Here is a 26423-nt window from a genome sequence, read left to right as displayed (position 1 = left end):
CTTTTTGGTTGACAGCTGCGTCAGTGCGAACGACATTTCGAAACGTTGTACGGTTCCGCGTAGCACGTACGTGGGACTTCGAAAACCAGAGGTGGCCAATTGAGCAAGCCAAACCTTACAAATGCCGCACCCGCATTTCCATTTCCATTGGCAGATTGAACTTAAGAGAAATTAAAACATGTAAAACGAATTTAAACAAAACTAAAGGAAGTGTATTACTTTGCACATCCAGAGATACTTTTCATATTTTATTTTCATCATAGAGTGCGGCTTTACTCTTCTTTTTTAATAGTTTCTGCGTTTGATGATTTCGGGCCGCCAGTTAATCGGATGGGATTCTTCCGTTGCTTCGTCGTCCTCCTTGTAGATCTTGATCGTCTTATCGGCCTCGGTTGTAATCAACCGTGATCCGGATTGGTCGAAAATCATTGAAAAAATGCCCGCCTCGCTGTCCATCGACCCCGGTTGGACGGCGGCCTGGAATCGCTGAAAGTTGTACCCCGTACGCCAGTCCCAGAAGAACATTGTGCCATTGTCACCTCCAGACACCAAGACACCCTCCGGGTTGACGGCCATGCAGTTCACGATGGAGTTGTGACCACCGAGATTCTGAATGAAATTGCCCTCCGGGCAGCGCCACTGCTTGATGTTGTCGGGCGAGGCCGATGCGAACATGTACAACGACGGGTGCAACACGATCGCACGGACACTCTTTTTGTGGTTCGTGAGCGTGCACATGCTTTTACCGGAAGCAAGATCCCACAACCGCACGGTTGAATCGTGGCTACCGGTAATGATCTGCGGGTTGGCCGCCTGCGTCACAACGCTCGCGACCGTGTTCGTGTGGCCCGCCAGTGTGTGAATGTTGGCCTTTGTGCGCATATCCCACACGCGTGCAGTAGAGTCCCGCCCGGCAGTGACTAGCACATCGATCGTCGGATGTAACGACATCGTGTAGACGGCCGACAGATGCCCGTGATAGTGCCGGATGACTTTGTTGTACTCCAGGTCCCAGCATTTTACCTGGCGGTCTTCGCCACAGCTGAAGAGGTACGGATGGCGCGGACTGACTGCGAGTCCCCGAACGGTGCTAACATGCCCGGTAAGGGATAGTTTAAGCTTTCCACTGGCCAAGTCCCAAATTTTAATCACTCGATCTGCCGCTCCCGTAGCAAACCATTCATTGCCCGGCTCCACTGCTACACAACGAACCCATCCAAGATGGCCGGAAATGACGCGACAAAGTTTCCATGGTGCGTGCCACTTTGGTTTCGGTATGGTCGGTGCCTTTTTCGGCAGTATTTGAACCGCACTCGAAGTGCTCTGCGGTATCGGTGCTGCGGCAGGCACCAGGGCCATCTGGCTGCCAACTCCTTCCGCAGTACCTCTGTCCTGGTCTCCGGCGGTTATAGCAAGCACTGTACCAAAGGACAACACGTTAGTAAAGCACAACCCGAAGTCGGGCTTTTCCGGGTCTTACCAGCATCCTTCGCCGCAGCAGCTCCATCGCTCCTTTCGCCGTCGTTCCTTTTGGCTGCCAATGCCTTAGCTTTGGCCGCACGATCGAATACCAATCCATACGTATCGTGGGCTTTGATCTTGTACTTTAGCTTCTCACTGAAAAGGTGGGAACACTGTCATGCCTTACCGAAAGCATCATCTTTTGTCCATTATGTACTTACAGATCTTCGTCAACCTCCGGCAGCATCGATTGGTTGGCGACGAAAAAATCATGGGTACGCTTAAGCGAACGGAACACTAACGTGTGCACCGAGTGCCGCTGTACTTCTTCCATGGGAACAAAATTGCTACAGTTTACGATTACAGTGAAAAGGAAACCTCTATTTTCCGAACAATTTTACACTTCCTTTTAGTTTATTTACTAAACCGTGAATGTTCGACAAGCGGCGCGTTGTTTTTCTGAAAGGTAAACAATGGTTGACAGACGTCGTAGGACAGTAGAACAGTTTTTGCAGTCTCTTGTTCGAAACCTGCTTTTTCTGTCACAAAGAACAATCACAAAAGGCGTGAGCTGTCATCTGTCACATAAATCAATAAATAAAAAAATCAATAAATTCGATTGTCGTTTTTCACTGCTCGGTAATTTCACTTTCGCGGGTGGTGTTTTTGGGCGTATCTTCGTGAGTCCGAGTACGACTGTTATCCGTGTCCAGGCCGAATCCTTCGCACCAGCATTTGTGCTTCAATTTTGGAAGAAAAATGTCCAGCAAAATCGAGGAAGCGCAAGAGCACATTCGCCAGGCGGAGAAATGCTTGAAAACGTCCATCCTGAAATGGCGTCCGGATTTTGACAACGCGGCCGAAGAGTACAACAAAGCAGGTGAGTAATCGTGGCGTATTGTTTGTGGCCACAAACGCACTAACTGGGCGTCTATCTTTGGGTCTTGGTATCAGCCACTTGCTTCCGCAATGCTAAATCGCTCGATCAGTCCCGCGATTGTCTGATGAAGTCATCCGATTGCCATCGGCAAAACCGGGCCCTTTTCCATGCGGCCAAGTGCCTCGATCAGGCCATTCTGATATGCAAAGAAATGAACAACCTCGGCGATATCCGGAAGTTGGCAGAGCGTGCGTGCCATTTGTATCAACAGCACGGTTCCCCGGAATCGGGAGCTACCGTCCTCGATAAGGCGGCCAAGATATTGGAGCAAACGCACCCGGAAGATGCCCTTCAGCTGTACAAGCAGGCCGTAGAAGTTGTTACGGTGTGTAGAGTGAAGTGGGCCTGTTATTCGCTCGTGTTTTAATATCTCGCTTTTCTGGATCTGCAGATCGAAGACTCGACGCGTCAGGGGGCAGAGTATGCTAGTAAAGTGGCCCGTATTATGGTGAAGCTTGGCATGTATGATCAGGCCGCCGATGCTATTAGGCGAGAGATCGGCTTGCATCAGCAAGTAGGGTCTGATGGCGCCATAGGACGGCTGGCGGTTGCGCTAGTGCTCGTTCAGTTGGCTCGCGGTGATTACGTGGCTGCCGAGAAGGCGTTCAAGGAATGGGGCAATTGCTGCGATAGCGCCGAGGTGCAAACATTGGAATCGTTGTTACTGGTTCGTATTGGTTTTGAAGCAAATGCGACATGGCACCGCATAACGTACATATGTCCATAATGTCCTCTGTGGTTCATTTTCCCCGCAGGCGTACGATGATGAGGATCCGGAACTAGCCCAGCGGGCTCTCTCTTCTCCCTTTATACGCCACATGGACCTCGAATACGCTCGATTGGCACGGGACTTACCCCTTCCGAAGGGTGTGTCGATTGCGCCAAAGGCAAACGTTATCGAAAATGCGACCGCTTCGTACATTTCGCCGAATAGTGCCGATGTGAGTATGGATGACGGTTTCAACCGCGAAGCGGTGGCATTTAATAATTTGTTTATTTCCCTCCAAAGACATCCAAACCATCAGCCGGCCCCGTTGCAGAAGACGAAGACGAAGGCGGTCTGTGTTAGTACGTCTGTCCAAAAGTGGCCGCCTATACTACGGCACCGTTAAGAGTTGTGTGATAAATATGCTTTTATTAATATTATATTCATTATGATTACGATTACGGACAACCTGAAAGTGGTACTATGATTAAACTTGTTGCTATTAAGTACGCGCAAGCTTTATCTACTATAGCGTATTACAAACTGCAAAAAAACAACCTAACGTTCCTTTGAGATTTGATTTTTTTTTCAAACGTTTTACAATAAATGTGTAAAATTCATATGCTGCAGTTTTCGGAAAGTTGAAACTGTTTATAGACTGATTAACAAACAAACATCGTACCTTGTTTTCCTACTGCAGTCGAAAGTGTTTCGTATTTCGGAATATTCGGACATTTGTGGTTGATGGCAAAAGCAAACCAAGGTTCGCGTTGTTTAGACACAAGAAAAAGAAAGTAAGATTTGAAAACAAAGTGCAAATGAAAACGGATATATCCATCATAACTACTTATGTAAAGGAAATGCTTCAAAGTATGGCTTGTTTCCAGGAGACAAACGGCAAACGTCGGCTAAAATCAAACATTTTGTTTTAAACTGTGCGCAAAAATGTAATTAAATAGTCCCTGTAGGATGTAACATGTAAGCTAAATCTGCTCAGTACACCTAATCGCGAGCATCCACAGTAAATGCGAAATTAACACGAGAATGGAGAACCATTCGAATGTAAGAGAAAAGCAAAAGCAGAGTTACATTGAAAGCAAACAAAAAAAATTAAAATCCCGTTTATGATAATGGCATTAAATTAGTGTGTGAAACATATGAGCTATCAGCCGTAAACGCTCCCCACGTTCTCTCTATCCCGTTTTCCCTCTAGCATCCCGCAATCAATGAAGTTATCAATTATAAATAGATAGAAAGGAAAAGTGCAATGCAAGTAGCGAAGATGCAAAGAATATTGTTATCAATCAAACCTGTTGTAGATGAAATATTTCAATAAAAGAAAAAAGATTCGAAGAAATCAATAATGAAAAGGATAACCCAATTGGTATCGTTGCGAGGAGAGCTGAAACGTGTGAATGGAATGCCACTGGAATAGAACAGAGGTCAACGTTAGCAGCGAGCGAAACTTTTGAGATCTGTGCAGACAAACAAAGAATTAACATGTTGTTCATCCAATACGGCAAATCGTAAAAATATATCAGTGCCACGATTCGATGGTGATAACTCACGAAGATAGCGAAGCTTGTACAGTGCATATAATATATTATCCCTTGCCTATGGTACATCGCACATCATTTCGTATTTTAAGCGACCGCAATTTATTTTACCTCATTAAGCATTAAGAGGGCAAGAATTTGTCCTCCATCAACTGTACTGTTTTTCTTACTTCCTGGTGGGTAAACGGTAGAAAATCTGTTGAATAAAAAGTTTTCAGCCCTCATAAGGTTAATCCTCTCTTTAGTTTCATTTTTGAACAAGCGGTAATTTAGTTTTGACGTAGGCGCGAAAACCACAACCTCATTTAACATGTACCTTGTGTTGGCATTAAACATTCCAATTCAGGATTATCACGATTGAAGCTGATTCGCATCTAAAGTCGAAATAAGATAAAGAGAACAGAGCCCATATTCTTGATCATTACCATTGCATCGAAAACGCTGGCGCTATTTTACTCTTGAAAGGTGTGGCTGATTGATGCGAAAAAGAAAAGAAAATGAATCATGTTGTTTTAATGGGATAGTTCACAATTTTGCGTATCATCGGAAAAATGCAAAACGTTAAATACAATGTTCGGCCTCAATTTTGCAGCCGAAATGATGCGGTATCGGCAGGTGCTGCGAGGGATTGAAGACAAGGAAAATGGCTAAAATCTTCAACATGTTATAAAAATTTGATCGTAGTGTTTAAGATATAGAAAAATTCTGCTCCAGAGAAGAAAAAACAAATAAACACTTTGAAATACACACGCAAGGCACGAGTGACTAGAAATGGCGCGCGTATTTGCAGTTCATGAGTTCTTTTAAACGCTGCCTTTACATGCTACGGCGCATTCTCAAAAAACATTTGGATTGAACATAGGTAAGCACGTTTTGGGTGTGAATAAATGGATAGTTTCGTCATCTTAACATCTCTTTGGATACCAAAGTTTCGTGCCTCCGAGTACTCACTGCAGCCTCCGTTGGGTGTAAATGTCTCTGTGTTTCCTACGGACGGAACTTTTATCTCATTTTGGCAACATCCAGATATATACCAATCCTTGGTCTGCAAACGAATTTATGTTGGGGAATCTTTGTGGAATCCAGATAGTAAATGTCTTCAATATAATAGTATGCGCTATATGCTGGACGAGACTTTCCAAGCTTCTTCCGTTATAATCCTCGTACCTCATATACCTTCAAGAACCGCACAGGATATCTGATTGGGACTGTCAGATTAAATAACCTGCAAAATATCCCAATTGTGATTAGTCGTGGCTCAGGAAGGATTTTCGAAACGGGAAGGCTCAACGATTGTACCTCAACCCATCAGGTTCCCATTGTTTCCTGGATTATGGTTATCGCCAGACTGAAGGATCATCTTGTCTTAATAGGTCTTTTTAACAATGAACGTGGAAAATTTCAGCAGCCGGGCAACGATATTTTCGCATTATAGCTCCTTTTTCAATATGATCATGGTTTTGGGTAAAAAGGATTTACAATGGACGATGATGCAAATTGAGCCTTTCCAGATAAGGCATGATTGACCGAACGAAAAATAATCCTTTTTAATAATAATCCTTATAAATACATGATAAATTTTTGGCCAGATTTTTAGAAATAGGTTAAAAACTACATCAATCTGAGCCTTATGCAGGCGGAAGTCTGGTTATGTTGGTATCAGGAATGCTCAGTCAGTCAATTATCATGCCTCAAATGTCGTCTGTTTGAACCTACTGCTCCAGAACCGACAAAAAACCAGAACCATCCTCAATCACAGGCAACTGGGCGGTCGCGTAGGTCGTACAAATAAATCTCATTCACAATAATAATGGAGAACGCATTGGCGGCTTCTATAGCGCCAATGTTTGTTATGGGAATGGGCAGCAGAAGGGAGAAGAAGGATCAACAAATCACTAAGATGCATGATGCTCTAAGCAAACGAGCAGAGGAGCAAACATAGAGAAGAGCCCACGGCGGACCATCAAAAACGGGAAAAGCGGACCGCGATAATGGTTGATGATGGAACGAGCGAAAACATATGAAGCAACAATCACAATTCGATCACCAATACATGCGGTCCATGGATCTCCCAGCTCCATCCACCTAACAGCATAAATCTGTTCTTTGATGGGCTTCGCTTAACATTATTAATATCATTTTTAAGAGACACAATGAGCCGTTGTGTATTATTTTGGTAGTTTATACAACCATATCGAGGTCAGTCACTTATGGACATGCTTTCCTGTCGGTTCTAATTCCCATTAAAAATCAGAAACAGATCAAAAATATAAATTTTTCGAACGAATGTTAGACTAATTTGATATTAATTATTACAGCAAGCGTTTAGCATTCAAGAGAAACGTTGAGCAACTCCAACGTATGCTCTTGTTTGCTAACAAGGAATACCGAGAGTTTTGGCACGATGTTTAGCAGGATTCGCCTCCAGGTCCTAGTCTCTGGAAGGACAAATAAGCCAACGTTAACAAAGAACGAGCCCGAGATCGTGAGAGAGAGCGGATCTCCAGAAGAAAACCAGATTTCGAATGCTGCCAGCTGACGAGTAGAAGATCTTCTCGCGATCATGTCCGGAGAGAGGGTGTTGCGCTTCGGTTGTGTTAGTGAACGCCAGGCAATCGCTACTCCATTCAAGAATAAAGGGAAGAGAAAACTTAAGCTAAAAGAGAGACTGCATCGATCAGCACGGAGTTTTGAAAAACCCGTTTTCAGTTGGAAACACAGCCGGATTCGGAGCGGTCGGCTTTCTTTCTCTCTCGCGCGGCGCACTCGTGCAACAGGACGCGACGGCGTTGATTGGTTTTTGGCAAACGAGGGTTAAAACCTGTCACAATTAGAGATCTTTATACACCAACAAACGGATCAAGGAGCATAGATCATGGATTAATACCAGTTTGCTTCGTCCCGACACCGAATAGATGTGATACAGTTGTGTTCCGATCGTTTGGTGCGCGATTCCCACGCAAAGCCATTCCGCCAAGAAGCCGTTTGGCATATGCCAAAGTGTTGTTGCACATTCTCGACCCGAAGGTTGCATTGTGAATTACTTCTGCCAATCGGTGGTGCCAAGTGGTGAGTTGTTGTGTAGCAAATAGGCCCAGGGGAAGTTCTGTGCACTTCCCCATACTTTCAGAGCGATCGGAGAGGAATGTCCCATGTTTGTTGCTACGAGAACCCAAACGATTTGTGCTTGATTAGATTGTGAAACCAGCGAGGGAAACATAACCAACAGAAGTGTTCAACAGGCACACCGCCGGAATGAGAATAACGGCCGTGCGTAGAAGACGTGCCGATGCGACACAGTGTGATCTAAATTAAATCAACTAATTAAGATAGACGCCCGTAAACTGGTGTGGCTGGTGTCTTGGCATCGTTCCAAAAAAGGGTTACACCATCACCCATCCACCCTGGTGTCCGTTTCGGCGTGCTCTGGACTTGTTGGTCCCGCGCCAGGGGCTTCGCTAAAGTTTAGTGCCTTTTTATGCTGTTTGCGTTTTGAAGAAAGCTACAGCTCCGAATCTTCACTACCACGGTTCGTGGCCCTGTACCGGCATATGGCGAAAGGGATGAGGTCCCCGTTACAGCTACCATAAAGTGGGTAGAGTGTGTTTGAGAATAGCCAAACGGAGGCGGCCATCCGAGCTTCCTAGCCGCATATTGGGTGAAACGGAATGCCGAAGAAAGATATGCAACAAAGGATGGAAGGCAACGGGAAAAAAACGTCACAAAAATCTTCAGCATCTTTAGCATTTTCTTGGCGTCGACCCACGGTTCACTTCGGATCTACCTGACCTGAACTTTTTCTCAATCCCGGCCGGCTTTCGCACAGTTTTTCTGTTCAACGTTCTGCTATCGGTGACCGTCGTAAAGTGTCGAACCGTATAAAAGCGTAGAAATTCTAAGCATAAGTTCACAAGTGAAGGAGAAACGAAGTTCTGTTGTGCACTGCTTCCAACTTACAACGTGTGACAAATCCGTTAAGATCGAGCCAAAGACGCAACGAGAAGAAGTTTGAAAAGAATTATTGGGAGAAAGCGAACCACGGAGAAAACATTATTGAGATAGTGAAGAAGAAAGCAAAACTGAAAACGCAAATAGGATAAACACTCCGAACGGTAAGAATGAGGACGATGATCAGTTGCAACGGTCGGCAAAAGAAGCAGACCGTTTCAGTGCACGTCTGGGAATGGACAGTTGCATTTTTTTTCAGGTGGCAGATCATATTGAAAGAATTCATGGAAGTTTCGTTTTATATTTCTCTCATGAAGGGGTCTCCGCTCTTCATCATTTCTTTACTGTTAACTCCGTTCCGTACCATTTTGCAAGAACACTCGCAAACGGGAGTTTGTAAATAATTGTCCATGCCAACTGAAAAATTTAGATTTGGGGACCTATTTAGGTTTTATTTTGATCCACCTGCACGCAAGGTACTTTCAAGTAAACAGCCTGTTTTTTAAACAGCCAGGATGTTCCTGTTTTCCCAGGATTTGGTGCTCCTTTCCCCTAAACGGTTATTGCCCTTTTTTATAATTTATAGGGCAGACTTTCCATTAACTACTCAAGACTTTGAATGCAGTGGCATGATAAGAACAGAGCGTATAGTTAATATCTAATGATGAGTTGTAAACGACTCGCTGGAATCTTTTCGTACTTTCCTTAAAAACCTTCTTCTACGAATATTGTTCCGAGTTGTAGACAATCTCCACGAATCAAGTACAGAGCACCACCAGAGAACATCTGGCTTTTGACTGTCACCGGCGCTTTACATTAACAGTTCCATTGGTTCTCGACGCGTATAAGTGGTTTCAGTGATCGTTTTCTCGGAGATAGCCAGGATAATGGAGCTTTCCATTAGCCGCCCACAATCTAGAATTCATTACCCCGTTTGATTATTTACTCAAGATGCGTCAACATGCACCGTGCTTTGGCTGGTAGGTCTGGCATTTGTCACCAATCCCCACCAATCCTCACAGGAAGTGGGAAATGAGCCATGAAATGAAGTGTTTAAATGCGAGGTAGCGAAGAAAACCCAATAAATACCTTCACAAGATTTCACTGTTCACACACATTGATCGTGTCGTGTCCCCCGAAAAGATCCTTCCGTCGTTAAACTTTCCGTTTCGTTAAGCCACACTGGGAAGGAAAGCAGAAGTGCTGAGCTACCGTCTGGGTTGTCTGGCAACGAAACACGCAGCGTTCCGGCGTATGCAGAAACCATCGGACGCGCGTCACGTTTATGCTGCGTCTAATGATCATAATTAGGCACGCAATTCTTCGTTCCGCGCTCGGTGCCACTAAACCATTGCCAGGGGCACCCAGTGGAACCGTCGACTCAGAAGTAGGAAACAGTCAGCCAGAGTTGCGTTCTGGATTGTTACGCATCGTTCCCCTGTGACGGGTGTCTATTTATTTCTAGTTCTTCGCATTCGCACCACGAAGCAAAACATATTAATAAACATAGTGCAAAAGTTCCATTCCATGTACAACACATGCCCATCTTTGTTCGACCAGTTTTTGTGTGGAAGTAGGTAATTGTTTCAATTATTTTGTAATTCTCCACCACCGTAACGGATCTTCGGAGCCTTGTCCATCGTCGAACTTTTTTCCTGCGTTCAAAACCGCTGGTCCCCAGACCAGCGACATGGCAGCCTTACGTAACGTGCCCCAAGGAATGCCAAGGAGTAATTACAACCGGTCACCATATAATGAGCGCCTGTTGCCGCGCGATAAGGAGATGGATTGAAGAGGCGAAACAATCGGGGAAACGCAAAAAAGGGGTCTCGATAACACTCTCGCGTCGGTCGGTCCGGTACACAAGTCAAACAACATCAAACTACTGGGCCTGGTGGCTGGCCGGCCGTCTGTAAGAACAAAGTGTACGAAGAAGCATGCTGTAGCGAAAAGGTTACGATGTTGCGGTCGCTCGGCGCAGGGATGGTAGACGCAGCTCTTCGGGCAATTGCGATTTATTTGTGCACCGACATCGCCCTGCTCTGCGCTCTTGAGCGTTGGTTATTGAAAAAGAAGTAAAATCTTGTTTGCGGTTTGCCCCCACCCGATAGAGGGGCGGACTCTGGTGTACGCTACATTTAAATATGAAAATAATGCCGTGCAGCGGGTTGCGGGCACCGTGACCGGTTCGTATGCACGCGCAAAATGCTTCCAGGAGCCGTTGGCCACACTGTCGTGCTGCCGTGTAGATTGAAAACCCTATACATGGGTACAAGTTTTTTACTATCTTCTTATGTATGTTAAAGCCACATGCTGTCCGAGCGCCAATTGTACGCCCAATCGTTTATCCATCAAATCATATTTAAATATAGGCGTAGGTTTTCATCGATTTTGATGGTAACCGTATGAACAAATGCCCTGGCACCATTGTCAATGTTGGGTTCAATTTTTTCACAATTTCGAGGCTACAAATTTAAAGGCTTCAAATTTATGACTTTCTATTATGACTAAACCCGCAACTATGACCGTGGCGCGAGACACGATAATTCCAATGTGCAAAGTGACGCGAGAGAGACTCGCGTGCATTGCTTCGCGAAACAAGACCAGTTTGTCAGCGCAGAACATGACAACGTCGGCGAAGAGATGACGATGATGACGGCGACGACGGAGCTGCTCCTTTTTCCGGTTCTTGGTGCATCCTTCTGCTCCTGTTGATAGACGAGACGAACGGTGCTGGCAAGTTAAATTATATCAACAAACGTAACAGCGCACACATCGCGGTCCAGGGTACCGTGGGCCGATCGTTGGCCCCGTTGGCTCCTGATATAGATCACCGACCAAGTAAACCGAGGCCGTTGACGACGACGGAGGCTGGCGACGACGTGCTTATTGTTGAGCACGTCACAGTGTGCAATCTGACGTCGATCATTATGTGTGATTGCAGCGTGTTAATGCTAGAAGTTGAAATTATTCTGTAGTAGGAACTTCGAAACATTTTAATAAGGCTGCGTCTACATATAAGTTCGGTAGACAATCTGCGGTTAGAAGAAACCTGGTTTAACAGATGGCCAGCGAGCCCTTTTGCTCTGTTAGTTATCTGTCGATTGCACAGCACATAGATTGTGTAGTAATTCAAAGAAACCATTGAACTCCTAATTAACTCAGCAAGCATCAATCAAAGTGTAACTCAACACCTATAACTTCAGCACCAAAAACATCATAACGAGCTCACAAAACACCTCGCGATCGCGAGATCAGCTCGCCAGGGAAACATAACTGTACAGTTGGCGAAAACTCGCGAGGCGAAAGGAAAACAAGCCACGAAAGAACAATTCTCGATCCGCTCCGCTGGACGCAACATGTGCCGGTTACACACGCGACAGACGCAACCGTGGTCCCTTCCCTTGTTAGTCGGCTTTTGATGAATGCTGGAATTTTGTATACGCGCACGGTGGTGTCGTTCTCTCTCGGCATCAATCCCGCTAATGGCTGGCCAAAAAAGTGATGTTCACAAGCAATCGGCAAAAACCCGTTCAAAATCGTTAACTTTTGAGAGCCGGCTGTGAGTGAATGGCGATTCGTGGAGCATGAGATGAAGAGAAAGTCCTCCGCCCAGAAGTGCATTTGCAATAATCGATTCGGTAACGGGCATGATCGGTTCGTGTCAAATCCGGACTGTGAATTTGGTAAAATCTGTTTCTCGGTCGTCAGGCCCGGTCGCTTGATGTGCTATCAGGAATCGGTCGTCGTCGCCATGTCGTCGTTGTGATTTGCTATCAGTTCGTCAACCTTTTCCTGTGAGCGTCGTGAGTAAGGTTACCTTAGTCTTCCGGCCAAACGTCTCGTTGGTCTCTAAAAAGCCGCAGCATAAATACGGGGCTTGCAGAATCAGCTTACAGTTTGATCTTGTGCGCCTAGGGACGGTGCTGATTGAAAGCCGGAAGATGCCAATTTTCGACATCTCGAGAGCGTTGCTGTGGAACGACCGCAAGGTAGAAAAAAAACCATCGCAATACAGCGGCGTGCGTCGATTGAAAAAGGAGGCAGTAAAAAAACAACAAACGGGCGCCTAAATTAGCCGACCTCTGCTAGCCGTCGACATTCATGAAGTCTCTGAAAAATATGCAGAGTCTGCCTACCGACATGCTGTAATAACCACGTACCTGTGTAGGGGCCTGTGGAGCATTCCACAGTCGAAATTTCAGGATATCTTTATATAGTTCCAAGAGTTCCCTTCGTAAACGCCATCACTACTGCGTCCAATGGGTGTGTTATGTTAACAGTCAATCGAGACGAAAGATATGCCCACAGACAGCCAACCACTTGGGATCCGAATGTGTTCGACAACCCAGGACAACTGTGTGGGCTTTACGGCGAAGGGCAACTCAACGCACCGCGGTGTCTATCGCAGAGTGCGCGGTCACGTTTGATCTTCATCGCTCCGCAGCACCAAATTATGTTTTCAACAGAGCAACGGCATAAAGTCAGTCCATTCAACAGGAACATCGATCGATCCCTCTTTTTCGAGGGTTACCTTTTGTTTGGTGAAAATTATGTGACCCTACCTACCTTATGTGTACCGAACGTTAGGACTCCGGTTCGCTATGCCATTGGTTACGAATCAATACGCTTCACCCAGTCTGTGGGGACACCTTAACCTTAACTGCGTTTTCTGCACCAAAGCAGGTAGAAGTGTCAAGTTACAGACATCCCTCGGGTGAATTAGTTATTAACGATAGAGAGAATATATGTTTTTCGATGTCAGTTGCCATCGCAGGTAGAGAGCTCAAAAGCATCCCTTCCCGAAGGTTGCTTGCAGGACGATCCGGTTGGAATGGCCCTCCATGAAGCAATTGAAGGTGTTCGACAGCGTCACCTTTTAGTGGTGGGAATTTTTGTTTATACAAATTTATTGCATGAGCTATTGGAAATTGTTCCGCAAACTAAAAGGGCGCCTAAACTTGATTTCGGCACAGTCGACAGTTCATTAGGTTACTGAATTGAAATGATCGCTTTGCACTGGTGCACGCGTAGGTCTTCCGACGACGGTCTGGCGACGATCGTGTTCCCTTTCGCCTAGCACCAATTGGAAGGCCCGTGAGACCGGCAAAATAGGCCACACCAGCAACGTGTCACGCTTCTCCGGGGCGTCAGTTTGAGCTTCGATCGTTTGTCGTAATTGCGATTGATCAAGCAAGCACACCGCGCGCCGATCGTCGTTTAGGATTTAGTTTAAGATTTCAATTTCATGCTTTGTTTGCGTTTTCCTTTCCTTTTAGATCGAAGCTCCAACCCAAACGCAAAGTCACAGACCGTAACGCGGGAACCGGAGGGCAAAGTAAATTGACCGAACGTTTGTTGGAAGCCCGACCCCTCACGATGACAGTCCAGCTGAACGACCTACCACCGATACCACCGGGAAGCGCCGTTTCGTCGCAAAGTCAACAGCCGCAACACCATCGCTATCATCATCTGCATCATGATCCGGCCTACAACATCACGACCGCCGAGGCGGATCTCGACTATAACAGCGACAATAGCCTAGCGGCGGTACTGCATCAACAGCAGCAGCAGCAGCACCACCCTGCGGCGGTAGCGCCACATCATGCGCATCATCACCATCATCGCTACATGCCGTCGAGCTCCAGTTCTTGTGATAACACCAAACAACCGACTCACCGACTCGGGGGCAGTCCCGGGGCTGGCGGGTCTTGCGATGAGAACACGCCCAGCGTTTTGGACATCAATCTAGACACCAAGAAGATTTCGCTGTAAGTGTTCGCCTCGGCGGGACGCCTCTCGTGGTGGGAGGTAATGAAACTGTGTTTGCTTAACTTTCTCTCACCGTTTTGTCACCGTTGACATCCGACGGCGTACTCCGTCGCAACACACAGTGCCACCGCACACCACGGCTCGAGGCTTAGCTCACCGGCCCGATTCGGTTCGGACGAGCGGAAGTACACCAACAACCATCATCATCATCATCATCACCACAGTCACCACATCGAGGTGTACAGCGATGGGGGGGCGAACGTGCTCGACAACAGCAAGCTGGAGGAGGAGATCTCGGAAGACGATCGAGGGCCACCACTTCCGCCACGGCCGGCACCGCGAACCCGCACCCTGCAGCGGATGGACCCGGGTAAGTCGCACTCGAGATGACTCGGCACTCCTCCTCGGGAGGCTCCGGGACAGAGGAGGTAGAGAAGATAATTGGAACCCATTTTCCGATCCCTCTCGCGGTGTGGGAATCCACCGATGGTGCCAATGGCTCTACCACCGGCCCGCGGCCCCAAAGGCCGGGCCGGGCTCTCTCGCTCTCCTTGGGGAAGAATTAATTTACGTTTCAATTTAATGGCTGCGAAGCATCAGCGCCGAACTGGGCGCGAGATTGAAACCCCTAACCTTTTTTGGGAACGCGAGATGACGGCTTCTCGCCGAAAGAATCGATTCGAATTGCCGGTGGAAAAACAATTGCGCGGAACACTCGGCGGAAGTTGGTTTATTGATTGTTTAAGGAGTTTTGATTTGAAGAAAAGAAGTTGGAGTGTCAGCGATTACAACTGTTGTTTGGCACCTCAATCAGGTCCTTTTTGTCCTGATGCCCTGTCCTGAACAGGTACTCTCATGAGCAACCCACCGGAATCTGGCGAGACGTATACGTTGCACGAAAGTAAGGTTCCTCCATTTTTCCTCTATGCCTAAAAGGATTTCTTTAATTTTGGACAAAGTACGGGGCTCGGGGTCTTCTAGTGTCGTCAGCATAGGCCAGTATCCTGCAGAATATGTAGCTGATGGTCCCTGAGGTTTCTACTCCAGAGTCCTGAGACTGCTCAACAAACACTTGGAACGAAACCTTCTAACCGTCAGTTCGTATCCTGCTAACCCTTCGGTGGTAAACCGAGACCCGTTCTCTTCCATCAAGGGACATCTCTTAACACGTGACGCCCGATTCGGCGCACTGCGGCCCACGGCCCCCAAGAGCAACTGCCTCGCCTCGCCCAAACGGCCAGTTTTACCCAGTCCGCGCTCTCTGTTCCCCCAGCGGGCAGGCCATCACGACCACAGAGGCGAGGCCCTATGTGTGTGATCCAGACACGCGGCGGCCTGGTGCGCCCCGTGGTATGCAGCGCAGTGGCATTTGTTTAGGGAAATGCCACAGCACATGATAGCCAGGATAGCAGACACAGAGCGTTCCAGGATACACATCAGAGAGCGTGTGGGAGGAACCACCAGAGAAGCTCGTTTCGCCTGTCAAAAGTTTGCTGAACTGGCTGGTTGGTGTTTGCGCGGAAAGGAAGTAAACAGTTGGCAAAGCACTGCCGTTCACGATTATTTTTCCGAGCACGCGACGCGAATCCGACGACCAGTTCGAGAAAGTGTGCCTAGCGTTCCGGAGAGTCTGCCCAGTGACACCCAAAATTTACGCCTTACAGAACAGCGCGGAATAGTGCAGACCGCAAACGGGTTGCCAAAATGTTTACTTTCTTTTCACAATCACGCTCTTGGCCATCGGTTTAGAGTTCGTTCGAGTGTGTGCCATTAAAAGCTTGTTGTTTTGATGGCAGTGGTTGTATAATGAGCACTAACTACAAGTAGGGATAGAAATAGTACAATAAAGGGTGGTCTGAGAAGGAACCCCATATTCCCCCCCAATTCCGATCGAATGGTGATTGCATTAGAAACCAGATAGTACAACAGACGGTAACAATAGCAGTATTACTTAGTGATTAATGTTTAGATTGACCGTAAAACTAGGAAGCAAGGTTCTAAGTGGAGTAAGGAATGATGCAAATTGTGCGTAATGAATCAATCACGTCACGGACTGCTGTGTTTAGTGTAGTCGAAACGGTTTGAGGGCCGTGCTAAGTGTCTCTTTCGTCAGCCCAAAGGGTATTGCAACCCCCTTGAGCCCAGGGAAAGCCCCGGAAAAGTCGTCGAAAAAACTCCGCCGCCACAGGATGCACGGGTATCCGTTCATGCAAGTCGTCCAGTACAGTGTGCCAACCTGTACGTGGGCACCACCGCCAGTCGACCCGACGCGCCCTCCCTCGGCCACAGCGGGTTAATATTCCGGCTACATGGGTGACACGCGCTTTGTGAAGGGTGTTTCCTGACAGCCTGTTGTCTTTTCCACAGCTCCCTCGACATCCGGCGTGCGGAAGTACGTCATCTGGTGTCTGATATGCGGTGGCATCTCCAGTCTACTCGGTGTGCTGTTTCTGGGCATCTACTTCCTGCTCCGTTCGTACACCAGCACCGTGGGGTACTTCGAAACGGTGCCAACGTTCGTGCCCGCGACACTGGTAGGTGCACTTCCGGAGTGTCAGCACTCCCAGCAGGAGGACGACATAAGCTAACTAATCTCTCGCCCTTTCAATTGCAGCTCATGCTGACTGGCATCTGTATAATGAGTCTGGCGAGGCGAAGGAATCGATACAGTTACTTGGTACGTTCGCAACGGGTTCTCCTTCTGTCGCTCCGTTTCGCTCACAAACTGCGCTTCATCCTTCACAGATCAAACTGTCCGGGGCCTGTGGGCTGGCGTCCGCGCTAACGTGCGCTCTGGTGACGGTGACGACGACCGTGTTGCACATGAGCCGATTGCAAGTGCTGCGGGAGTGCGAGTACACGCAGAAGACCCGGACCTGCACCTGCTACTCGGTGACGGCCGATAAGCAAACGGACGGCGTGGATGACAGCAGCGTGCGGTTCGTGTTCGATTCGACGTCCGACTGTGGTGTCGTACACGGCGCACTCTACTCCTGTTTGCGGGCTGTCTTCGGTCTGTCGGTGGCCGGTGTGCTGGTGGCCGTTTTTAGCTGCATGCTCGTGTACCAGCTGCTCAGCCACGAGCGCAAGAAGATGTACTGGGAGCAGTTGGAGTTACGGTGCCGCTCGCTCTACTCCGGCCAGCAGGGCGCTCCCTCCGTGCTGCCGTCCGGTCCGGGGATGCTCGGTGGTGTCGGCAGTGTTGCTGGCGGACCGGTGGGCGGTGGTGGACGGGCCGGGAACTGTCGGTGCTGCGAGCAGTGCCATGCTCACCGGAACGCGCTGCCGTCGGCCTACCCCTGGGAAGGGGACAATCGATTCTGGACACCGGGACAGGCCGGTAACTTTTACTCTCCCAACCCGGGAGGGGACGAGCCGGGTGGAAGTGCCCGTTTGAATGCGAGTGGTCGCCGCCTGCCCGGCTGGAGCTGGCCCCGGATGCCGTGGCAGCGTAGCGATGCCGCACCGCAGCGGATGTCACCCCACAGTCCCGACTCCCAGTACGGATTCTCCGGAAACCGAGCGGGACCGGGCGCGGGTGGCCCACCGGGCGCCGTCGGTACACTACTCGGTGATTCCGTGCAGCCGCGGTACAACGTGATTGACCAACAGTACGGCATCTGGGGACCCCCGCCACCATACAGCGACCCGAACAGTCCTGCGCGCCGTGGTCGCTACCAGTACATCCACCCTGGCCAGTGTGGTCCGCCATTGATTGACCCCAGCACCGTGGGAATGGTGGGCACGGGCCCTATGATGGCAGGCGGTGGAATGGCCCAGAACGGACCCGGATCGGGTATAACCATTCTCGAGTGCCACCAGCACGCCGTAATGGGTGTCGACGTTCACGGTATTCCGCAGCAGTACGTGCCAGGTCCGCAACCGGGGGGCCACCAGTCCAGTGCCTCCGGCCATCCTACGCAATCGGCGCCCAATCATTATCCACGTGGTGGCAACAACTCGCCCGCGGCCTGTATCAATGCGACAAACGTCGGCGCGGCCAGTGGAGGTGGCAGCAAGCGGCAGCAAACGGGCGGCGGGTATGGCAAGGAGCGCACGCAGACGAAGGACAACTACGAAAACACACCGTCGGACAGTGACGGACCAGGGCGGGATCGGTTCTCCAACACGCTGCCGCTGCGGAAGGCAAAGAAGCGCGTCGAAGCCGGAGCGAAGAGCATCGGACCGAACGTGGGTCAGCCGGCCAGTCGGGTGAACGTGCAGAACGTGTTCGGCGGGGCCAACCAAACGGCCAGTCTACTCGCACAGACTAGCAACCCTTCGGCATCGCTGGAAACGTCCGAGAACGAGTACCATGAGCCGAGTCATCCGTCGAACACTAGTGGCAGCGGTACGGCGGTCGATTGTCTCAGTGGTGGCCCTGGATCGCCGATGGTTTCGCATCGACTGCTGGGCGGCGGCGGAGGGATACGCCCGGGAGCCATCGTACACCCGCCGAAGACCCGGCGACTGAAGCAACCGGTCGGGATTGGTGGTGTGGAGAACAGTGGCTTCCAGACCGTCGAAGCCCTCGAAGCCGAAGCGGCCCTCAACGGCGGTAAGCTCCTGGAGCCGACCGAATCGGAGGTCTACTTTGCCGACGTGAGCAGCTGCTGTAACATGTCCGTCAAGAACGACAATTACTACGAGGATGCGGGCCAAAAACGCAGCAAGAAGGACAAGCAGCAGCAGCAGATGCAGCAACCGGATCAAGCGGATGAGTATATTGCGCAGCGGTTCGGCAGGCGGGAACCTTCGGTGCGGAGTCGGCTCCCGTTCCCGCAGACCGCACTACCGCTGGGTGAGAAACCGCAGGTGATGCCCCGGTCCTCGCTGATCCCGAAGGACATCTCCCGCCAAAGCATGTGTTCAGTGGATTCGGGCGAGAAAACGGACTACACGGACCTCTCGCCGGCCACCCCAAGTACAAACTTTCCCTCGATAGGGTCGTGCTACCCGTCGGAGGTAGCAGCCCCCCGTAGCAGCAGCAGCGGTAAACCATCACAGTCTGCTCCGCCTCCGCCTGCAACCGATGGCAGCCAGTCGGGCATCCGGGGCGACCACGAGACGCCGGGCAGCTGTAACTTTATTGCCTCGTACCCGTACTCCTCGAACGAGCAGAGCCAGGAGGCGCACCGGCGCTCGACGAAGAATCTGCACGACATCTTCCTGGCCCCCGACTCGCAGTACGAGGTAATCAAGGAATTGCATAGATTTAAGACGACCCCCCTATCGCTAACACCCTTCGATGCATCGTCATCACCATCGTCATCGTCCTGCCAGGATTTGCCGGTGCCGTTCCCCAGCGTACCCGCACCGTTCGGAGCAGGATCGTCGGCCGGACCAGCGAGCGTGGCCGGATCTTCCTCTTGCGTCACCGTGCCCAGCCAGTCGAAACCGAAGTCACCGAAAAACCTCAACATCACCCCGATCAAACGCCAAAGTCTCGGCACCAACATCAGTTCGATCATCCAGAACCTGAGCGGGAACGACGTGGGACTGCTGTACCCCGAGGGTCGCCACACCAGCAGCTACAACCAAAGCGACGAATCGGTGGCTACCGGATCTGCTTCGTCGTCGGGGCGACGTGAGAGTACGGTACACGATGTGAGCGCCAGCAGCAACGAGGACAACGAAGATACCTCCAACGATGAGCGGTGTGGTGGTGGTGGCGGCGGCAGCGGCGGCGATCGTCGATTGTGAGACGAAGTGTACGTGTGAGCGACATCCGGCTAACAACTCTGGCAGATCAGGCATCACACAGCGTGTCCGTCGAATGGCCAATGACACCTCCAAACCTCATCGACTGACCCGGACACCGGTTTTCTCAATAGACGACGGATCGTTATTAGTTTTCGCACCCGCAGTCCGTGTGCGTATTCCATCCAGAACCGACAAATAATCAACACAAACTGAGTTGAGACCCAATGCCACCGTTTCCATCCATAGGTAGCGCGCCAAAAAGAAGTTGCGTGGGACAACACGAGCTCCTTGCGTTAGATGTTTGTTTTTTGTTGTGTAGTAAATGCGTTACTGAACCCTGGCTTCCGGAGCAGTGTGTTACACCTCAGAGCTACTGGGCCACATGGATCGATTCACTTGAAGTCGACACGGTTGAGGAAGCAGGAAGCGTGTAATGGGCCGCGGACATGCAACTACCCGAAGTATCATAAGCAATTGTGCCAATGCCATGGCCTTTCGCTGCACGAAGCTTATGCAGACCTTCAGCTCTCTAGGTCGCTAGGCTGCGAAATATTACGCATTTCCCTTCTCATAAACTGTTCTGTCCGCAAGCCGCATACTTTACTTCCGCAGAAAAATGATGAACACATGTTGTGAGTCTGCCCGGTCCGTGTCCGTGCCCTGCCTAAGAAGTCGGTCACATAAATCACTCTTGCAAGAGATTGCCTTTTCGGTTGCATTCTAAGAAGAGCGCGTTAATCATCAACCGGTCCTTTCGCTCGATTGGATCTGACGTGGACGCTAGCTTGTTTTTGCGTAATGATCTCCTAGAATCGGTAGCTTTAACATCATTATTCCCCTCTTGTGACTAATGCGTATAATCCTCGAAAAGAAAAAAATCAAAATGCGATAAGATAGCGAATGTTAACAAAAACACTGGCGGCGACACTGGGAAGATGATTGAATCAAGCGAAAAGAAGTTGTGACCCCGAGCTAATTTTGGTTTCCTGATTTTCGGCTTTCGCTTCTTCGTCTTCAATGCTTACGGGAGAAACAATCAATGAAATGCGATGCTGATCGCGTTGTTAAGTGTACATATGGCTTCCCGTTGAAAACAGGCTCCGTTCAAGCGTGGAGGTACGGAAACAGCGGTGAGGTGCAATGCCGGGGACTATTGTTATTTAGAAAAATACTGCAAATGCCATTATATTGTTGTATAGATTTCCTTTGATATAGTCGTTAGCGGGCTGCCAGCGCGCGGGACCCAGAGCCTTTGCGCTGTCCCGATCGTGGCAAAACAATCCCTTGTTCCCTCCATTATATGCCCGATTTGCTAACAAAATAGTATAGTGCCGTTGTACAAGTTGTCCCTAGTGAAATCCGAGCTACTAATGTGTAGAAACTCCCGCTCTAGTATTTAATCACCGTAGAAAGACTGGCGTGCAGAGATAATCGAACACGCTCGAGAAGACAGTTCAAATAAAATCAGCAATGGCGCCGTCCAGCTCCATTCGCATTCGAGTTGGCGAAGTGGCGATTCGCTTCGATGTACTCAACATAAAAGAAAAAAGAAAAGAAACAGTACAATGAACCGTGCCGAAATGTGATGTATCCTCTCGTTCGTTGGAACCAGAGCTACAACAATCTGCATCCGCACCGCATCCGTTTCCGAATCCTGGTCCAAATGTACAGACGATTGCTTACGCTTTCGACGCAGCACGTAGGACATACGATGTAAAGCACACAACATTGGATATATTAATCCGACTATGATAAGAAGCAAATATTATAATCTAAACCAAACATCTACGTACGGCTCAGAGAAGGGAACGGAAGCTGACCTAAAACGTATGCACTAACTTTGTTACAAAACAAACGATGCGTCAAAGTAAATACAAACGGATAATAAATGGAAGCGAAAGCAGTATTAAATGGATAACACAACACCCTGATTGTCATCATTTTGGCGTAACTTCACAAGGAAAACAACTTATTTTAGTTACATAAAAAGAATGTCCGTCCCACATTCTTCCACTTTAATTACAGACCTTTGACTTCCGCTGGCCAAACATGACACTAACACTATTAGCCTAACAGAAAAACGTTAAAAAACGTTAGCGACCGTGCGAAATAACAGCACAGCGGCCAAGATGCTACCAGCCATGCCAATCACATTGCACGACGAACCGGAAGGCGACGCACTGCCGGGTTTGACATCGTCCGGCACATTTGGAATGATGTTCTCCTGCGTCAGCTCATCGGTAGCGACCACGATGGCGTTACTGATCGTCTTGAGCAGCGGATACTTGCCACTAACTGGGCGCGGAATGGAGAGTGTCACCTTGTCGCGGTCACCAAAGTCGACGTACGTATCCGTTTCCGGTTCACACAGCCCATTGAAGTCATCCGTATCGACTGACCACACCATCAGCCCGGCGAGCTTCTGGCGTACGGCGAATCGTACCTTGTTCGCGATTGACCGCGTACTATCGTACACTACCACCTGCGACACGGTGTCATTCGATTTGGTGGCCACCATCTCGGCCGCAGCAGCGTCCCAGGAGAGCGTCCAGTCGGCGGGATTGCGCTTCAGTTCTTCGCACACCTCGTTGTAGCCCATAAAGCCGTTCTCCTTCGTGGACGGTCCAGCGAATCCCACCTCGTTGGCCACATCACCCAGCAGTGCGCGGGCTTTCGGACTGACAAAGGTACGTCCATAGAATGGTAGACCCAGCACAAGCTTACTGGACGGCGCACCCAGATCGAGCAGGTATTCGATCGTGTACTCGACGTTCAGGAAGTCTTTGCTGGTCAGCGGTGCATTTGGACCAATCTGTCGGTTCCAGCTTCCGTTGTAGTCGTAGCACATGATGTGCAGGAAGTCCAGGTACTTTGACAGAGCCTTTACATCGTATGCCGAGTTGATCGTATCCTTCCCAGCGCCGATCGCTGAAGTGAGCAGCAGATTATTCTTCTTAAACACCTGACTCAGTTCACGCACGAGAGCGACGAAATTTTCCCGGTCAAAGGGCTTTCCACCGCGCTGCGTTGGGTATTCCCAGTCCAAGTCCAGACCGTCAAAACCGTACTGCCTGGAAGCGAAACAAAGTGAAACACATTGTAACGTGCGTCGTCTATCGGGGTTCCGTGTTCCGTGTTATCTCACTTGACGAAGCTAAGTGCGTTCTTCACAAACGCTTGACGCCGCTCGGGATTGGCCGCTAGGTTAGAGTACTTCTCCGAGCCCTCGTTCCAGCCGCCGATCGCCAGTAAGACCTTCAGGTGCGGGTTGGTCGCCCGCAGCCCCACCAGCTTCTCGTAGCCGCCCTTGCCGAAGTTGTCCTTCAGGTCCTGCCATGCGTCTGCGAATCGGAACAAATTGAAACACATCGGCCGCACTGATAAAGGTGCCGTTTGGCAAAGAGTAAACAAACCACCTTACCCAGCGATTTAATGGCATTGTTCTGCTCGTCCAAACCGGCAAACGCGTAGATGGCGTGCGTGCAGAAGGTGGGATCGAACGCGTCCAGGGCGTAGGATGCGGTGCCCCCGCGATAAACGGCCCACGTTGAGATGTAGCATGTTACCACCCGGTCGTGGTCGGTGACTGAGGATGGAGAACGGAATGTAAGGCAGTTGCGGTTAGTGGATAGTTACCCGAAAACTTTCAACCACTCCCGGAATATCGATTCAAGAAACGCGGTAGGTTTTCGGTAGGAAGCACGGGGGGACGTAAATGGTATGTTTTCGAAGTAAAGGTTTTTGCTGTGCAGCGATACCGGCTGTAAACCAAAACATGAGTCACGCCTCAGCGATCGCTTTGCCGGGCCGTGATGCCGGTAGTGAACTCTCGCGAGTATGTACAGCGTTACGCGTATCAGGAAGCGCTGTCCGGTAGGCCGGTCAGCTAGTCAGCTGGAGCTTAGTCACGGAGCTTGATTGGCGGCAAGTCGAAGAAAGCCCTTTGATAACCTTCTTTCGCCGACGGTTTACTATCGCTCGGCTACTTCACAAATCGCACTCGACGGGTTTTGCATCCCGAACGGCACTCGTAATCTTGGCCAATTGTGAAAGGTCAAGAATAATTATGGCGAACGTTCAGAATTGTAAAAGAATAGCCAAAGGAAAGGATTGAACCATACCCGCGTAAATGGTGGCGGGCTTGAGGTTGGTTTAGAGGTCTGGTCTCAGCGAACGTGCTCCTTGGCTTGGCTTGATAAAACCCACCTGTGTTCCTTTGAAAAGGGTTACCACTCTCTAAACATTCACAAATTATCTGTTGTTTTTTCAACGTTTTGTTTGCACTTTGTCACGCACGCTGATGAGTTGGTTTGTTTGGACATATTTCGAGCGATCGATTGAGTTTGGCTTATCACAACAACACACAACAGGAAAATGCTGACCATTCGTTTCTTGTTTTTTTAAGGGGCAAATGGGCAATGTGAAACATTTGTTTTAATACCAGCAAAGTGCTGCATTTCCTCTTAGGGAAGAGAAAACAACAGATGCTATTTTAAGGTTACATTTTGTTTTAACAATTTGCAGAAGAGAGTGAATTAAATGCGTCAACCTAACGATCGTTTAGCACATCGGCACCACGAACTTTACATCGGACCTTTGCCAGTTGGTTTTCCAGTTTATAGTAAAAAACCTTACCAAAAAAGGCAAATTATGCATTTCTCATTCGCTAAAATGAAAGCCGTATTGGTACATACATGGCGATCGTTGTTATCCAGAAGAAAAACAAATACTCAGTACGAAAAGCTAACTAGGCTATGAACCATCAATGGCTTCGTTGTGGATTATGCAATAATGAGTTCAGCTTCCAACACCTTCACAAACCGGTACGAGACAAAACTGGATCAAACAATGAGCACCCGTTGTGTGTCGGGTGCTGTAGAACCACAAGAACCTGTCCATCCCATCTTCGCTCCTATGACGATTATTTACTTGTTTGCCGTTTCTTTCGTTTATTATACAGACATGGACACAAAACAAACGATCTTTGGACAGCATCTTAGCGACGATGCGCATAAGGAAGTGTTTCAAGAATATTCTTCGGCCAGTTCCGCACCACCAGTTATCTTCTGCCGTCAGTGAGTCACGGTAGTCGTGATACTGTAACGAAGGATATTTCATGCTTATGGGCAAATCATTCATAGACAGATTGTTGCGGACTTGCCGGAACCATATGACGGTTGTCCTATTTCAACTACAATCTTGGTTAAAGAGCCTAGTTCGAGTGGTGAAGCTAGCTAAAAATTAACATAAAAAACACAAGAAACTGCACCTGACTGCATTAGAATTCAATTCATTCAATTTAGAATTCAATATCAACACTTTAACCTATTTTGAGCACAGTTCGCTCCAAAATAATTTAAATTATTACCAACATTTACACAATATTTAATTCCTACGCTTGGTTTGTGGTGAAAAACTAACAAACTACGCGCAACGGTCCGATACATTACTGCACCGCAATAAGTGCAGTGTTCCTAAGCAGTACTTTCAGTGTGATCGACGTAATTGGATGCCTTCGGTGGGGCAGGAAGTCCAGTGGAATAGTTTTTGCCCAGTGAACGGCTTCAACGAACTACCCCAAGGCCACACGTATACGCACGCGTGAAGCGTGATGGGAGGATGGATGGACACAGCAATCTACAAAGAATGGTCCGATCTGGGAGAAGAACCCGTTCCCGTGGAAAACTTGCTTAGAAACTGAGCAACTTTGGCTTACGCCATACGAGAGAAACATTTATGACAAACCCGCGATCCCGACCTTTCGCCGACCAACGTTTCGTCATTCAGCGGCCGCTTCAGTCCCGAGGATCAGAACTCTGCTGTGTAGTGCGGGTTTTATTGCTTCTTGGGTACGTACCTACGGCGCCGCTCCCGAGGCCAACCTGTAGCAGCAATACCAGCGGGAGGCCCACCAACATGCGTCCACTGCCAACGGCAGGCATTTGGCCCGTAATCGGCATTACAATTTATTTTCTCTTTTCTGCGAGTTTCCTCGGCGGTCCGAATGGCGGTTTCCTTTGCACAGAGCGGAGGTTCGGTTTGTTATTTACACTTGTTTCACGTTTCTTCTTTTTAATCACTTTTTTACTCCATGCAAAGTGTCCGAAACTCGCCTCAACGTTGCCCCCGCCAACTCGTATACGTTGACCACAAAAACAGGTCTGCACGGCAAGAAACTCTCCTTTAGATCTAGAATCACGTGCACGGTACAAAATATGTCACGCCTCCTGATCAACTGTTTGGGTGTTCTTGCCTCGTTCACTGTGAAAGGAGCTACCGAACCGAAAGCGCCACGACATCAACGCGTACCAAGCGACGAACTCGGACAAACTGGAGC

The 26423-nt window shown here is 49.0% G+C and overlaps 4 protein-coding genes across 4 annotated transcripts; 2 read left to right on the top strand and 2 right to left on the bottom strand.

Annotated features, from left to right (window-relative positions):
- Window positions 1-285: 285 nt before the first annotated feature.
- LOC128267250 (pleiotropic regulator 1) lies at window positions 286-1818 on the bottom strand. The gene is made up of 3 exons (XM_053004055.1): window positions 1683-1818; window positions 1481-1617; window positions 286-1418 (listed from the first exon to the last, which is right to left on the bottom strand). The coding sequence occupies exons 1-3, from the start codon at window positions 1793-1795 to the stop codon at window positions 286-288; spliced, it is 1383 nt and encodes a 460-aa protein (XP_052860015.1). The 5' UTR covers window positions 1796-1818.
- A 272-nt stretch (window positions 1819-2090) lies between these two features.
- On the top strand, window positions 2091-5399 carry LOC128267256 (gamma-soluble NSF attachment protein-like). Its single transcript, XM_053004061.1, has 5 exons — window positions 2091-2341; window positions 2416-2726; window positions 2793-3068; window positions 3157-3342; window positions 3411-5399. Exons 1-5 carry the CDS (start codon window positions 2221-2223, stop codon window positions 3468-3470), a joined length of 954 nt encoding a protein of 317 aa, XP_052860021.1. The 5' UTR covers window positions 2091-2220; the 3' UTR covers window positions 3471-5399.
- An 8591-nt stretch (window positions 5400-13990) lies between these two features.
- Window positions 13991-20086, top strand: LOC128266960 (uncharacterized). The gene is made up of 5 exons (XM_053003749.1): window positions 13991-14382; window positions 14506-14753; window positions 16751-16917; window positions 16998-17060; window positions 17129-20086. The coding sequence occupies exons 1-5, from the start codon at window positions 13991-13993 to the stop codon at window positions 20084-20086; spliced, it is 3828 nt and encodes a 1275-aa protein (XP_052859709.1).
- Window positions 20087-22087: 2001 nt separating this feature from the next.
- On the bottom strand, window positions 22088-26261 carry LOC128267249 (probable chitinase 2). The gene is made up of 4 exons (XM_053004054.1): window positions 25944-26261; window positions 23508-23672; window positions 23232-23427; window positions 22088-23157 (listed from the first exon to the last, which is right to left on the bottom strand). Exons 1-4 carry the CDS (start codon window positions 26044-26046, stop codon window positions 22170-22172), a joined length of 1452 nt encoding a protein of 483 aa, XP_052860014.1. The 5' UTR covers window positions 26047-26261; the 3' UTR covers window positions 22088-22169.
- Between the last annotated feature and the right edge of the window lie 162 nt (window positions 26262-26423).

This window comes from Anopheles cruzii, chromosome 2 (assembly GCF_943734635.1).
Source record: "Anopheles cruzii chromosome 2, idAnoCruzAS_RS32_06, whole genome shotgun sequence".
In the NCBI taxonomy this organism is placed as follows: domain Eukaryota; kingdom Metazoa; phylum Arthropoda; class Insecta; order Diptera; family Culicidae; genus Anopheles; species Anopheles cruzii.
This window is presented reverse-complemented; position numbering and strand designations above follow the sequence as displayed.